Source organism: Chionomys nivalis, chromosome 21 (assembly GCF_950005125.1).
Source record: "Chionomys nivalis chromosome 21, mChiNiv1.1, whole genome shotgun sequence".
Classification (NCBI taxonomy): Eukaryota; Metazoa; Chordata; class Mammalia; order Rodentia; family Cricetidae; genus Chionomys; species Chionomys nivalis.
This window is the reverse complement of record NC_080106.1, coordinates 9,716,243-9,728,872: the sequence shown is the minus strand read 5'-3', so window position 1 is coordinate 9,728,872 and position 12,630 is coordinate 9,716,243. Positions and strand designations below refer to the sequence as shown.

Sequence of the window (12,630 nt, the reverse complement as noted above, 5' to 3'; positions counted from 1 at the left end):
CACACTGGTGCCCTTGCTGGAACAGAAGCCGTTCACCCTGACTACATTGCTTTTATCTAAGTGTTGTCAGGACCACCCATTAACTTACGGGTTTATTGGTATTCTAGTGACTGTCAGGAGGCTTTCTAGCATTTCTTTCTGTCTTCTGCATTTCGCCTGTATTAGGCTTGTCTCAGAGAAGTAAAGCTAGGGTATCTCTGATGTGTGTGTGTGTGTGTGGTGGGGGAGTGCATGTGTGGAAGCCAGATGACAACTCTGTAGGATTCCATTCTCTCCTTTCACTTCTGTGTGGGTTCTAGAGATGAATCCCAAGTCCTGGTTATACTGCAGCTGCTTTTACCTGCTGAGCCATCTTGCTTTCCTAGGACTTAACATTAAAATACAAGCTTCTGCCTTCTTTACCTTCCATTAATTGTAGCCACAAGGCCAAAGCTGTGGGGAGATAGGTGGGACCCCAGAAATCAGAACGGGGTCCTGCCCGAGAGAATTTAAAATTGAGACTTAATTCTAGGTTTGTGATTTCTGTCCATTCTATTTTTTTCCCTATGTGTATGAGCATTTGCCTGCATGTGTTTGTGGCCCTCTGGAGGCCAGAAAACTGTATTGGATCTTATGAACTGGAATTGGATAGATATGGTTGTGAGCACCATATGAGTCCTAGAAACTTGGGCCCTTTGCTAGAGCAGCTGGTGCCTTTAACTACTGAGCCATACCCCCCGCCCCTTTTAAAAATAATTTAATTTTTGTGCATTGGTGTTTTGTCTGCATGTATGTCTGAGGGTGCTGGGATCCTATGGAACTGGAGTTATAGACAGTTGTGAGCTGCCATGTGAGTGCTGAGAACTGAACCCAGGTCCTCTGGAAGAGCACCTAGTGCTCTTAACCGCTAAGCAATCTCCAGCCCTCCAACCCCTGTTTTAAAATTTAGCTGTTATACAAAGAAATCCTGTATCAACCCTTATTAAAATTTAATTTTTTTTCCTGTGATGGAGCAAGTGCTGTACCCCTGAGCTAAGCTACTACCATCCCAGCCAATATCTTTTTTTGTTTGTTTGTTTTGTTTGTCGAGACAGGGTTTCTCTGTGGCTTTGGAGCCTGTCCTGGAACTAGCTCTGTAGACCAGGCTGGCCTCGAACTCACAGAGATCCGCCTGCCTCTGCCTCCCGAGTGCTGGGATTAAAGGCGTGCGCCACCCTCGCCCGGCCCAGCCGATATCTTGATATATGTAAATGGTTTTTGTTTTTCCAGTCAGGATAGCTCTGGCTGTTCTGGAACTCTGTAGACCAGGCTGACTTTACACTTGGGTCTGACTGCCTCTGCCTCACGAGTGCTGGGATTAAAGGCGTGTGCCACCGTCTCCCAACTGACTTTTTTTTTTTTTAAAGAGTTATTTTAGGATCACAACAAAATTGAGAAGATAATCAGGGTGGTGGAGGTGCACGCCTTTAATCCCAGCACTTGGGAGGTAGAGGCAGGTGGATCTCTGAGTTTGAGGCCAGCTTGGTCTACAAGAGCTAGTTCAGGGATGGGCTCCAAAGCTACAGAGAAACGCTGTCTCGATGAAACTAAAAAAGAAAGAAAAGAGAAAGAGAGAGAAATTGAATTGAGAAGAGGAAGACATCTCCTCCCACTTGTAAACTTGTAAGTAGTGTTCTCCTTTTCCTATAGGTGGCTGTCAAGGCATCTCTATTTAAGACCCAAATTAGGTTTCCTGGGTAGTTGTGATCATTTGGTAGAAAGGGACATGCAGTACAACCCTGAGCATTGAAGGAACATTGTGGTTGCTGGGCACTGTGGTTTGTGTGGTCCTGCGTGGGTCTATGTGGCCTGTGTCAGCCATATGTTATCATCATTTCACACACACCACAGAAGAGAGGCAGGGCTCTAGATCAGGAGGCTGATGAGCCAGTGGTTCTGGAGACCTACTTACACGGGCCTTTGATCTTCTAGAGGACACTAGGCCAGGACCTGCTGTCCACAGAGGGACTCTTATAGCGATTCTCAAATGAAAGGTAGAGTGAAGGAGTGGATGAAATAAAGCTGGGCGTGCTTGCAGGTGTTACTGTGCTGGCTAATGTGTGGGTTACACTTTGATAACAGTCCTTTCAGATTTTAATTTTACTTATAAAAAAAAGACATGCCATTTGTGAGCAACTTACTCCCGCAAAGGATATGGGAAAGGAAAAGATGAAAGTGTGCCCAAGTGAGCCTTCATCTTCAGTTTGCTTGTCATCTGTGTGTTTTTGGTTAGGCCTCAGGGTCTCTCTGAGTTGGTAGTCTAGGCAGCTCACTGGAATGCTCGTTGCTGCCCAAACACTGGGTCGGGGACTGGAGCTGCCACACTCTGTCTCTGCAGTCTGCCCTACCCCACCACTCCATTCTGGGATCCCATCTTCGGGTGGTAGTGTGCCATATACTGGAACAAACAGTTCAGAAACTATTGTGAAAACATTTCAGTAAATTTTTTATTATTTTTTTGTATACAACACATGTGCCTGGTGCCTACAGAGGCAAGAGAGGGCATTATATCCCTCTCTTAGCCCTACATTCCACTCTTCACTGTAGTCCTGTGCTCTAGCTTGATACTGTAAAAAGAGGTGATCTCAGCTAGTAGGTTCTTGTTGGTCCATTACCTCTCTACTAGAGGCCTAAAGGAGCGACCATTCTTTGGAGAGAGTGGTAGGTCAGTCGTCTGACTAGAGAGGAATCTGCTAGTTAACCTGAAATGTTTCTTTCCCTTTTCCTTTTTAAACATTTTTACTTTATATGTATGGGTCTTTTTGCTTGCATGTATGTCTGCACTGCATTCATACAGTGTTGATAGAGGCCAGAGGAGGGTGATACCATGGGACTGAGTTACAGGCAGTGGTGAGCTACCTTGTGGGTCCTAGGAATCAACCCCCAGTATTTAGGAAGAGTAGCAATTAAGTAGTAGTTAAGAACTGCTGACCCAGACAGGCAGTAGTGGCACTCGCCTTTAATCCCAGCACTCGGGGGGCAGAGGCAGGTGGATCTCTGTGAGTTCGAGGCCAGCCTGGTCTACAAGAGCTAGTTCCAGGACAGGCTCCAAAACCACAGAGAAACCCTGTCCCGAAAAATCAAAAAAGAAAAAAAAAAAAAAGAAAAAAAAAACAAATAAAAAAAGGAACTGCTGACCCTTCTCTCCAGGCCCTTAACCTTAAAGTGTTTGATGTCTTCTCCACAGTCAGCTTTCCTTCTCTTTATCAGTGTGCTGCAGTGGCCCGCACACTGATAAAAACATTCTTTCCCTCTAACTCCTGACTTTTTTTCAGACTGGCACTTTTACTTCTGACAAATAAGATGCAAAACTAGGGCTTCTGTATTAGTTTGTGAGTCTCCCCTTCCTTCCACTCTACTGCACTCTATGGCATTGGCCGTCCTAAAACAATGTAGTCCAGGCTGGCCTCAAACTCATAGATGCAAAGCCGGCAGTAGTAGAGCATGCATTTAATCGCAGCAGGCCAGCCTGGACTACAGAGTGAGTTCTAGGACAGCCAGGGATACACAGAGAAACCCTTTGTGGAAGAGGTAAAAAAAAAACCACGAAAAACTAAAATGAAACAAAACTCCTCACACCTCACAGAGATGCACCTGCCTCTGCCTCATACTAGGATCAAAGACTTGTACCACTATAAACTGTCACAAAAGATGTTTTAATGACTCCAGTCTAGGGCGAGTATAAATGCCAAGAAAAACACAGGCTTACCAGGTGGTGATGGTGCACGCCTTTAATACCAGCATTCAGGAGGCTGAGTTCAAGGCCAGCCTGGTCTACAAGAGCTAGTTCTCTGTTAGACAGAGAAGCCCTGTCTCAAAAAACCAAACCAGCCGGGCGGTGGTGGCGCACGCCTTTAATCCCAGCACTTGGGAGGCAGAGGCAGGCGGATCTCTGTGAGTTCGAGACCAGCCTGGTCTACAAGAGCTAGTTCCAGGATAGGCTCCAAAAACCACAGAGAAACCCTGTCTCAAAAAAACAAAAACAAACACCAAACCAAAAAACCACTGATTTTTTTGAGACTCTTGTAGTCCAGGTAGCTTTGAACTGTGCCTGAAAATGACCTTGAGCTTTTGAGCTTTCCTCCACTCACAGTGCTGAGCTCACGAGTATGGACAGCCTTACCCTGTTCTATAGTGCTGAGGCTGGAACCCAGGGCTTCCTACATCTTATGCAAGCATTCCTCAGTCCTATTATTTTGTTGAGATAGGTCATAGCTCAGGCTGACCCTGAACTCCAAATCATACTGTTTCCCATACACTTCCCAAATGTGCCACCAAACTATATCAACCATATTTGCCCTTTTTTCTTTTCTTTCTTTTATTCTTTTCTTTCCTTCCTTTCTCTTCCCTTCTCTCCCTTCCCTCCCTCCCTCTCTCTTTCTTTCTTGGAGTCTATGTAGTCCTAGCTGTATTGGAACTCTGCTGGTCTCTATGTAATCCTGGTTGTACTGGATTAGGCTAGCCTTGAACTCAGAGATCCTCCTGTCTGTGTTGAGTGTGCACCACCACTCACAGTTCTTTGTTTTTAAGATGCTCTTTCTCTTGTTTCTTTAGGCCAGGTGATGTGCGTCAGCGTGTCATACTGCAATTACTGTGTCGTATCCTTCTGTACTCCTGACAAGCGCAGTCCTTTTCTTTTCTTTTGTTTTTTGAGACATGGTTTCTCTGTAGTTTTGGAGCCTGTCCTGGAACTTGCTCTGTAGACCAGGCTGGCCTCGAACTCACAGAGATCCGCCTGCCTCTGCCTCCCGAGTGCTGGGATTAAAGGCGTGTGCTGCCGCCACCGCCCGGCTTGACAAGTGCAGTCCTGAGGGCTGAGTGAGAGACCGCACTCTGTAGTACCAGCAAGTGTGCGAGTGCCAGTTAGTGAGCATGCCCATTCCTTTGCTGGCATGGCTGGAGTTAGGGCAAGTTGTCCCCGAGACCTTAGGACCATGGGCTTTGTCCTTCCCAGTTAGAGCTCTTTAGCTGCCCAGTTGCCCACGCCCTTGGTTCCCCACTCCATCTTCTGTGTGTGCCCGTCTCTACCTGACATTTCTAATCCACACACCCCCATGCTGGAACATACCAACCCACCGTGGCTGGACTGCGACAAAAGTCATCCCTAAATGTGGCTTATGACAACCCCCCCTACAGCTGTGGCATGGCTTTGTCCCCAGCATTTATGACCTTTGAATATCCATAGGTGTGATATGGGTGCTTTGTGCTCATTTTCTGCTCTGTAAGCCTAGGGCGAAGACTTTTGCTTGCTCATCACTATGTTCCGGAGTCTACAGCATGGAAAATGCTCAATTAGTATGGATAGATTAATTAATGGAAGATATACTGTAGTTTATGTTTGAAGCCCAGAGTCAAGTGTGGGAAAGGTTATGCAGGTCACTCACTATTCAGATCCAGAGTGAGGAATGCCGTCCCAAAAGGACAATGCGATATTCAGAAAGAGTTGCTGGGGGAACAGTTCACAGAGTGCCCAAGAGAAAGTCTAGCCTGTGTAGCTTGTGTATCAGGAGACTGGAGTGTGGAGAGGATGTGGGTGCACAGTGAGTTTGGTAGACAGTTCCTGAGAGCGCTTACAGATTCACTGATCATCCCGGAAGAGCTTTTCCAGGGAACCACATGTACACTGTTGGGAGAAAGCACTGTGGTGGGCGAGTGAAGTTTGAGGAAATTTTTTGTTTGTTTGTTTTGTTTGTTTTTTTGAGACAGTTTCTCTGTAGCTTTGGAGCCTGTCCTGGAACTAGCTCTTGTAGATCAGGCTAGCCTTGAATTCAGAGATCGGCCCGCCTCTGCCTCCCAAGTGCTGGAATTAAAGGTGTGTGCCACCACCGCCTGACTTCTTATAGAAAGGACTGGGAAGCAGCTAATGGTGGGCTTTTGTTATCATGGTTTTGTTATCATGGTTTCTAATTTTGAGATTGTGTCTGTAGCAACCACTTAGCTTGAATTTTCAGTGGAAGTACCAAGAATATGCAGCTAGCCAATTTAAAGCCTGACAAAATTTTAATATTTGGAATAAAATATTTAAATGAAGTAAAGTAGATACCAAACTGAAACACAACTCTCCAAAGCTGTGGGTTGCTATCTATGAGAGTGGCTTTGTAATGCTAATGTCTCTGTTCCCTTCTGCCCGGGACTTCCCCTCATGCAGCTCAGTCAGGGGAGAAATAAGCCTTTCCCCTGCTTTTGTAACACTCATCAGCCTGCACTTGCATTGTGACAGCCTGTGAATATTGTTATGTCCTGAGTTCTCAGCATCTGCTCAGATTATCCTCAGTCTCAAACAGTTCGCCTGGGGTAGGTGATGCTTAGTAAATATTGTTCTGTCAGTGAAACGCCTGGTTTGCATGGACTGACAGTGTCACCTTCAGGTGTCTCCCATCCGTGCAACCACACCACTCTAGAGCAGTTTTTTTGTTTTTTTTTTTTTAAGATAAAATTTCTCTGTGTAGCTCTAGTTGTCCTGGAACTAGCTCTGTAGACCTGGCCTTGAACTCACAGGGATCTACCTGGGTCTGCCTCCTGAGCTTAAAAGTGTGGACCACTTCACCTGGCTCACTTCCCTTTTTCAGTTAAGGTTCAGAGTGTTGAGCAGGTAGGTTTGGGTGCGCTGTTTCCAGGGCCATGTTTCCCCTTCTTTACTGTTTTTGCTTCTTTTGTTTTGCCATGCTTGACACAAGTCAGAGCCTCACAAATGCCAGGCGTGCCCCACCCCAGTCCTACCTATTGCTTAATCCATGTCAGGCCCAGGAGCTCTTCTACTTGGTGAGACATCTTGGAGCTACCTGACCCAGCTCATTTTCTGCAGAGAATGAAGGCTTTGCTCCTTCACAGCATCTGTTGCTTCGAAGAATGGCCTAAACCTCCCAGAGAGCAGAAAGGCTGACCAGAACCCCTTTTTAGCTTTGGTAGGGCTCAGCCTGCTTGCATAGTTGTGCACTAAAGTGGGAAACTGTCCTAAGTAGGAGCTTGTGGTAACTGCCTATCTCCCTTAGAAATTGAAAAGAACTGAACAGAGCCAAGGTCCCGCAGATTACTTGTGTCACAGCTGCCTCTCAAATCACCAGGAACCTGTTCAAAAGGCAAAGAACATTAATTTGGGGGCAGTAGACATATTCAATCCAGTTTCTAGAGATGAAGCCTTTAGAAGCTTAGGGGCCAAGAATGTTGTTCTCCAGTGCCCCCTAGTGCCACGCAGTAATGGCCGACCTTAAGTTTCCCTTGCTGGCCGACACTAGTTTCCTGTGATTCTCATCTATGCTTCTGTGAGTGAACCTGGGAAGGTACTCTGAGCAGGATGCCTTTTCTTCGTCTTTCTTCCAGTTCTTATGTTTGTGTGCCACTCCCTGGAGCTTGGCCTCTGATTTTGCAGTTTTATCAGCTTATTGTATTTTTTTCCTCTTTCCTATAAATGTAAATTTTATGTATGTGGGTATTTTACCTTCCTGTGTATCTATGTACCCTGTACTCTTAAGTCAGAAGAAGGCCTAGAATTCCCTGAAAGTGCAGTTACAGATGCTTATGAGCCATCATGTGGGTGCTGGGAATGGGACTCAAGTGCTCTTAACTCCTGGACTGTCAGCTTCCTAGAGGATGTTACTGGTTACCACTCAGGTATGTATCACTTTGGCTAGGCAGATGTATTTGTGTATCCAGTACAATTGTAGCCCATGCCCCTAATTTTAATGAGTCCCCTGACTCCAGATCTCAGTATTTTCATCTTTTCGACCTTTGACAATGACTTCTCCAAGCATCAAGGATTCTGTTACACATCTGTGTCCCATCAGAATGGTGTTTTTTGTGAGCAAAGCTGGTGAATAGGAAAGGCCTATGTGGATGTATTCACAATAGTTGGAGATCCTGACCCAGGCTCCTTTAGTGGATGCTGTACACAGATATCAGAACCTTGACTTCTGGCTTCAGCAACTAAACTGAAACTAGTCTTTTATATTAGAGGTGCACTCACTTACAAAAACTCATGAAAATAGATTATAGCAGGAGGATGTGCTTCATGTTTCTTGATGGAGTTACCATTGATGTATGTGAACCAGTGAGAAGGGAGTCAGGATGGAGTTGCAAGCAGTCCTGGCTATCCATTTGTCATTCACTCAATGGTATTTGGTGTCACATAGCTGCTAGTTAACAGTTCTCCTGGTGTCCTTAGATGGATTAAGTGTTCTCAGCACGGTGTCGGCTGATGGGTGAGAGGTGCCTTGTGCAGGGGTAGATTTAAGCATGTCTAAAATTCTGTTCTTTATACCAACACATCTTTTTTTTGTTTGTTTTTCTTTTTCTTTCCTAGACAGGGCTTCTCTAGCTTTGGAGCCTGTCATATAGCTTTGGAGTCTGTCCTGGAACTAGCTCTTGTAGACCATCCTCTAACTCAGAGATTCGCCTGCCTCTGCTCCCCGAGTGCTGGGATTAAAGGTGTGCACCACCACCGCCCAACTCATTTTGTTTTTTGAGATAGGTTCTCTACACAGCCCTGCCGTCATAGAACTCACCCTGTAGACCAGGCTGACCTCAGACTCATAGAGATCCACCTGCCTCTGCCTCCTGAGTGCTATACTGACATTTTAATTAGTTTCTGTTTTGCCTGAACATATGTTTGTGCATCATGTGCATACCTGGTGCCCACAGAGGCCAGAAGAATGTATTGAATTCCCTGGAATTTGGGATACAATTGTGTGCCATCATTAGAATGTTGTGAAATGAACCTAGGTTCTCTGCAAGAGCAGCCAGTGCTCTTATCTCATCCATCTCTAGTCCCTAATTAGTTTTTTGAACAAAACATGATTTAAAAACAAATATTCTAAAATAACACACTAGCACCCATCTCTTCCCATGTGTAACTGTACACCTCCATAGATCTCTGTCAGACTGGGCTATAGATCCAGAGCCCCTGCAAACAAAAACGTGCATTTTTTATTTCTCATCACGTGATGGGGGTGGTGGGGGCTTATTTGTTCAGTCATTTATTGAAGGTTTCCTATCTGTAGCATGCTCTCTTGGTTGGTTCTGCCTGCCCCTGCCTCCCAATGCTGGGATTAAAGGTGTGTGCCACCACCACCTGGCCAGTGGCTAGAATTCTTACTGCCCTCCTTGGTTCAGCTCCCAGCAGCCACCCAGAACTCCTAGCTTCAGAAGATCTAACATGTCTGATTCATTCTCATCCATACGTATCTTTTCCTGCTTTGTGAATCTGCAGTCTTTTTATTCCCAAGAGGGGATGTATTCCAAAAGGGGATGGCTTTCTGAGCTTGGGTCTCCCTGAGACGGAGTTCCCTGGATCCTACTTCTGTATCCATCCTTGTCTGTCATCATAGTTCATTTAATGGGAGTTACAAACTGCACACAGGTGTTTGGATGTTAGCATAATGATGTTGAATCCAGTGTTTTACCACTGAGCCACCACATCCCTGTTCTCTGAGAATGTTTTATACACCTGAGTAAAATATTTATAGTATGGAATTCTGTGGAAATAATACCCTAGCATTCTAGGGGAAAGTACTTCTTGAGTTTTCAAAACTGCCCTATTGCTATATACATCTGTTCTACTGAAAACCAGCTGAGTTTTAAAATTAGTGTATTTATTTATTTATTTATTTATTATGTATACAATATTCTGTCTGTGCGTGTGTCTGCAGGCCAGAAGAGGGCACCAAACCTCATTACAGATGGTTGTGAGCCACCATGTGGTTGCTGGGAATTGAACTCAGGACCTTTGGAAGAGCAGGCAATGCTCTCAACCACTGAGCCATCTCTCCAGCCCTAAATTAGTGTTTTGAACTTAGTCTAATTTTTACACTTTTCTGTTCTCTGATAGGGTGTTTCCTTTCTTACTGTGATTCTTCTGTTTTTTTTTTGTTTTTTTTTTTTCCACCTGCCATACTGGGAGTGATGGTAATATAAGCTTTCCCATGTTGTGATTATTTACTGTTGCAGTTGGTAAAGGGCCAAGTCCCCAAGCATTTCAAGAGAAGACTCCAAACCATGTTGAATCTCAGTGTTTCCACCATTGCCATTTGTCCAGTCTCCTTGTCGACTTGGTCAAGGATATGCATTATGTGAAGACAGCTTTGTTTTCAGTGTTTGTTATGGTTTTGGTAGACACAGCCAAATAACCTCAGGAAATGGTCTTCCCAACAGTGACTTTTTGAAGAATAATGAGTATTATTTTCTATAATACTTAGTTACAGAATATAAGTTTATAAACTTCCCTATAAGTCATTTCTAGACTTGAAGATGCAATGGAGCTGAAGACACAGCTCTGCTTGTACTTTGACCCTCAGTCCTGAGTTTTTCATGTAGCAGGTTACTGGCTGAATGAATGAGTGTTGTGGAAATCTCATGATACTTGTTAGTGGCAGATTTCTTAAAGCAACTAGGAGCTGGTGGCCACTTGGCAGACTCAGCTATACCAATCCTGTCAGTGAAGGTCACGCCTAGCACTCTATGAAACTAGAGGGTTGTATCTGCCATATGTTTCTCTGAGTCCTGTTCATGTTTAGAATAAATGACACATCTTTTTTTTTTTTTTGTTTAAATGACACATCTTTAAAGATTGTTACTCAGGATCACTGACACTTTTCCATGAGTTTTCCTGTCCTTTGACAGGGAAAATGAAATGGAGGTAGGTAATGATGTCACTCAGCAAAGAGCTAAATGGAGGTGAAAAGGTGAACCAGGAAGCTTCCCACAGGCAGGAGCCTACATGCTGTGACCATTCTTAACTTGCTTCAAAATAAGCTCTTTCAACCTTGCTCTTTGAGAGTTTACAGAAAAGGTTAGGTGGCCTTTTCTTGCATGCCATGAGAAAACACCACCCCTAAGAACCTCGACTTTCAGCTTGAGGCCCCTCATTGCTTATTTGAAAAGGATTTGGGGCATTCTAGTCCAAATGTTTCATAGGACAAACTGTAAAATATTGACTTTTAAAAAATAAGTAATGTGTTTATTGTATGTAATCAAATGTTCTTCTTGTTTTCAGTATATTTTTGGCGATTTCAGCCCTGATGAATTCAATCAGTTTTTTGTGACTCCCCGCTCTTCAGTTGAGGTAAGAAAAATTGTTTTCATGCTCATATGTGTAAAAATGATTGACAGTTCATTTTCATTTTAATTGAGAGTCCTAATAATGCATAGATGAGCAGAGATGACACCATGAGTGTGCTGGACCCTTTTTTTTTTTTTTTTTTTTTTTTTTACTTTTTTGGTTTTTTCGAGACAGGGTTTCTCTGTAGCTTTGGAGCCTGTCCTGGAACTGCTTTTATAGACCAGGCTGGCCTCGAACTCACAGAGATCCGCCTGCCTCTGCCTCCCGAGTGCTGGGATTAAAGGCGTGCGCCACCAACGCCCGGCTGGACCCATTTGTTGCTCTTGTATTTGCTTTAAACTTAGAAGGTGCCAGTATAGCCGGGCGGTGGTTATACTATATTAGTGTGTGTTTACTGAGTGTTGTGGGAGCTGCCAGGTTGGGTTAGTGGGTTCCTGAGGGAGTACATGATTTCTCATTTCTATGACCTATCCCATAGATCCACTCCTTCCATCCCCAACTTAATCTGTCTCTCTCTCTCTCTGGTCTCACTGTGGCCTTGAATTCACAGAGATCAACTTGTGCCTTTCCCCCAGTAATGGGATTAAAGGCACAGTCCCCCACACACTCTTCCGAGTAATATGGTACACACTCATATTCCTGCCCATAGCTGTGGTATAGCTTGATCTGGCTTTATTTTCTATGTGCTGTGGGCTTTAAAATTTTAGTGAAGCGCTTTCTTCTGTTTCTAAGATCAAGAACTGGGGATAGACGGGAGAGTGTTAAAGTGTAAAGCATATCAACTGAGAGCTTTTGTGCCTGTCTTAGGTGTTTGTTTAAAAACTTGCCCCAGTAAGATAGGGAGCCAGGGAGAAGCAAACAGGTGATTCTGTGTGTGATCTTTAATATTGGTGTTGTTTATAAGGATTACTGGTGTTTCTAGAGCTGTCCTCTGATTTATGAGCAGTGGCTTGAAAGTGGATCTCCCTAGTGGAGAATAGTCAGGTAATTTAGTTGGTCTGTTTGAGCCCTCTATTGTCTTATTACTGGTGCTGGAAAGTGTTTATTCCAGGAGATACTCAGATCTTAGTATTGGAAGCAACATATACATCAAGTGTTACTGAACAGATCACCCCTAGTACCATAGCTGAGAGGGAGGGAGGGAGGGAGGGAGGGAGGGAGGGAGGGAGAGAGAGAGAGAGAGAGAGAGAGAGAGAGAGAGAGAGAGAGAATATGAATGAATGAATATGGGGGGGGCACCGATAAGGCTCTTGGTTGTCATTTAAGGATTTTTGTTTGTTTTTGTATAGAGTCTTCCTATGTACCTCTGGCTGTCCTGGAACTCACTCTTTTAGCAGGCTGGCCTTGAACTCAGAGATCTTTCTGCCTCTGCCTCCCAAATGCAGAGATTAAAGGCATGCACCACTGTGTCCCACCTTAGATTAATTTTTAAAAATTGTGTATGTATGTGCGTGTACATGTGGTTTGTGCACTTGTGTGTGCAATGCATATGGAAACCATAGGTGTTAGATTTCCTGGAGCTAGAGTTATAGGCTATTGTAAACTGACTGACAGTGGGT

At 44.4% G+C, this 12,630-nt stretch overlaps 1 protein-coding gene across 1 annotated transcript in view; it reads left to right on the top strand.

Annotated features, from left to right (window-relative positions):
- The window catches only part of Usp10 (ubiquitin specific peptidase 10), a 51,016-nt gene that overhangs the window by 6,501 nt on the left and 31,885 nt on the right, over nucleotides 1–12,630 (top strand). The window contains exon 2 of the mRNA XM_057754184.1: nucleotides 11,006–11,074. Coding sequence (XP_057610167.1) covers nucleotides 11,006–11,074 — 69 coding nt within the window. The remainder of the gene's footprint in view (nucleotides 1–11,005; nucleotides 11,075–12,630) is intronic.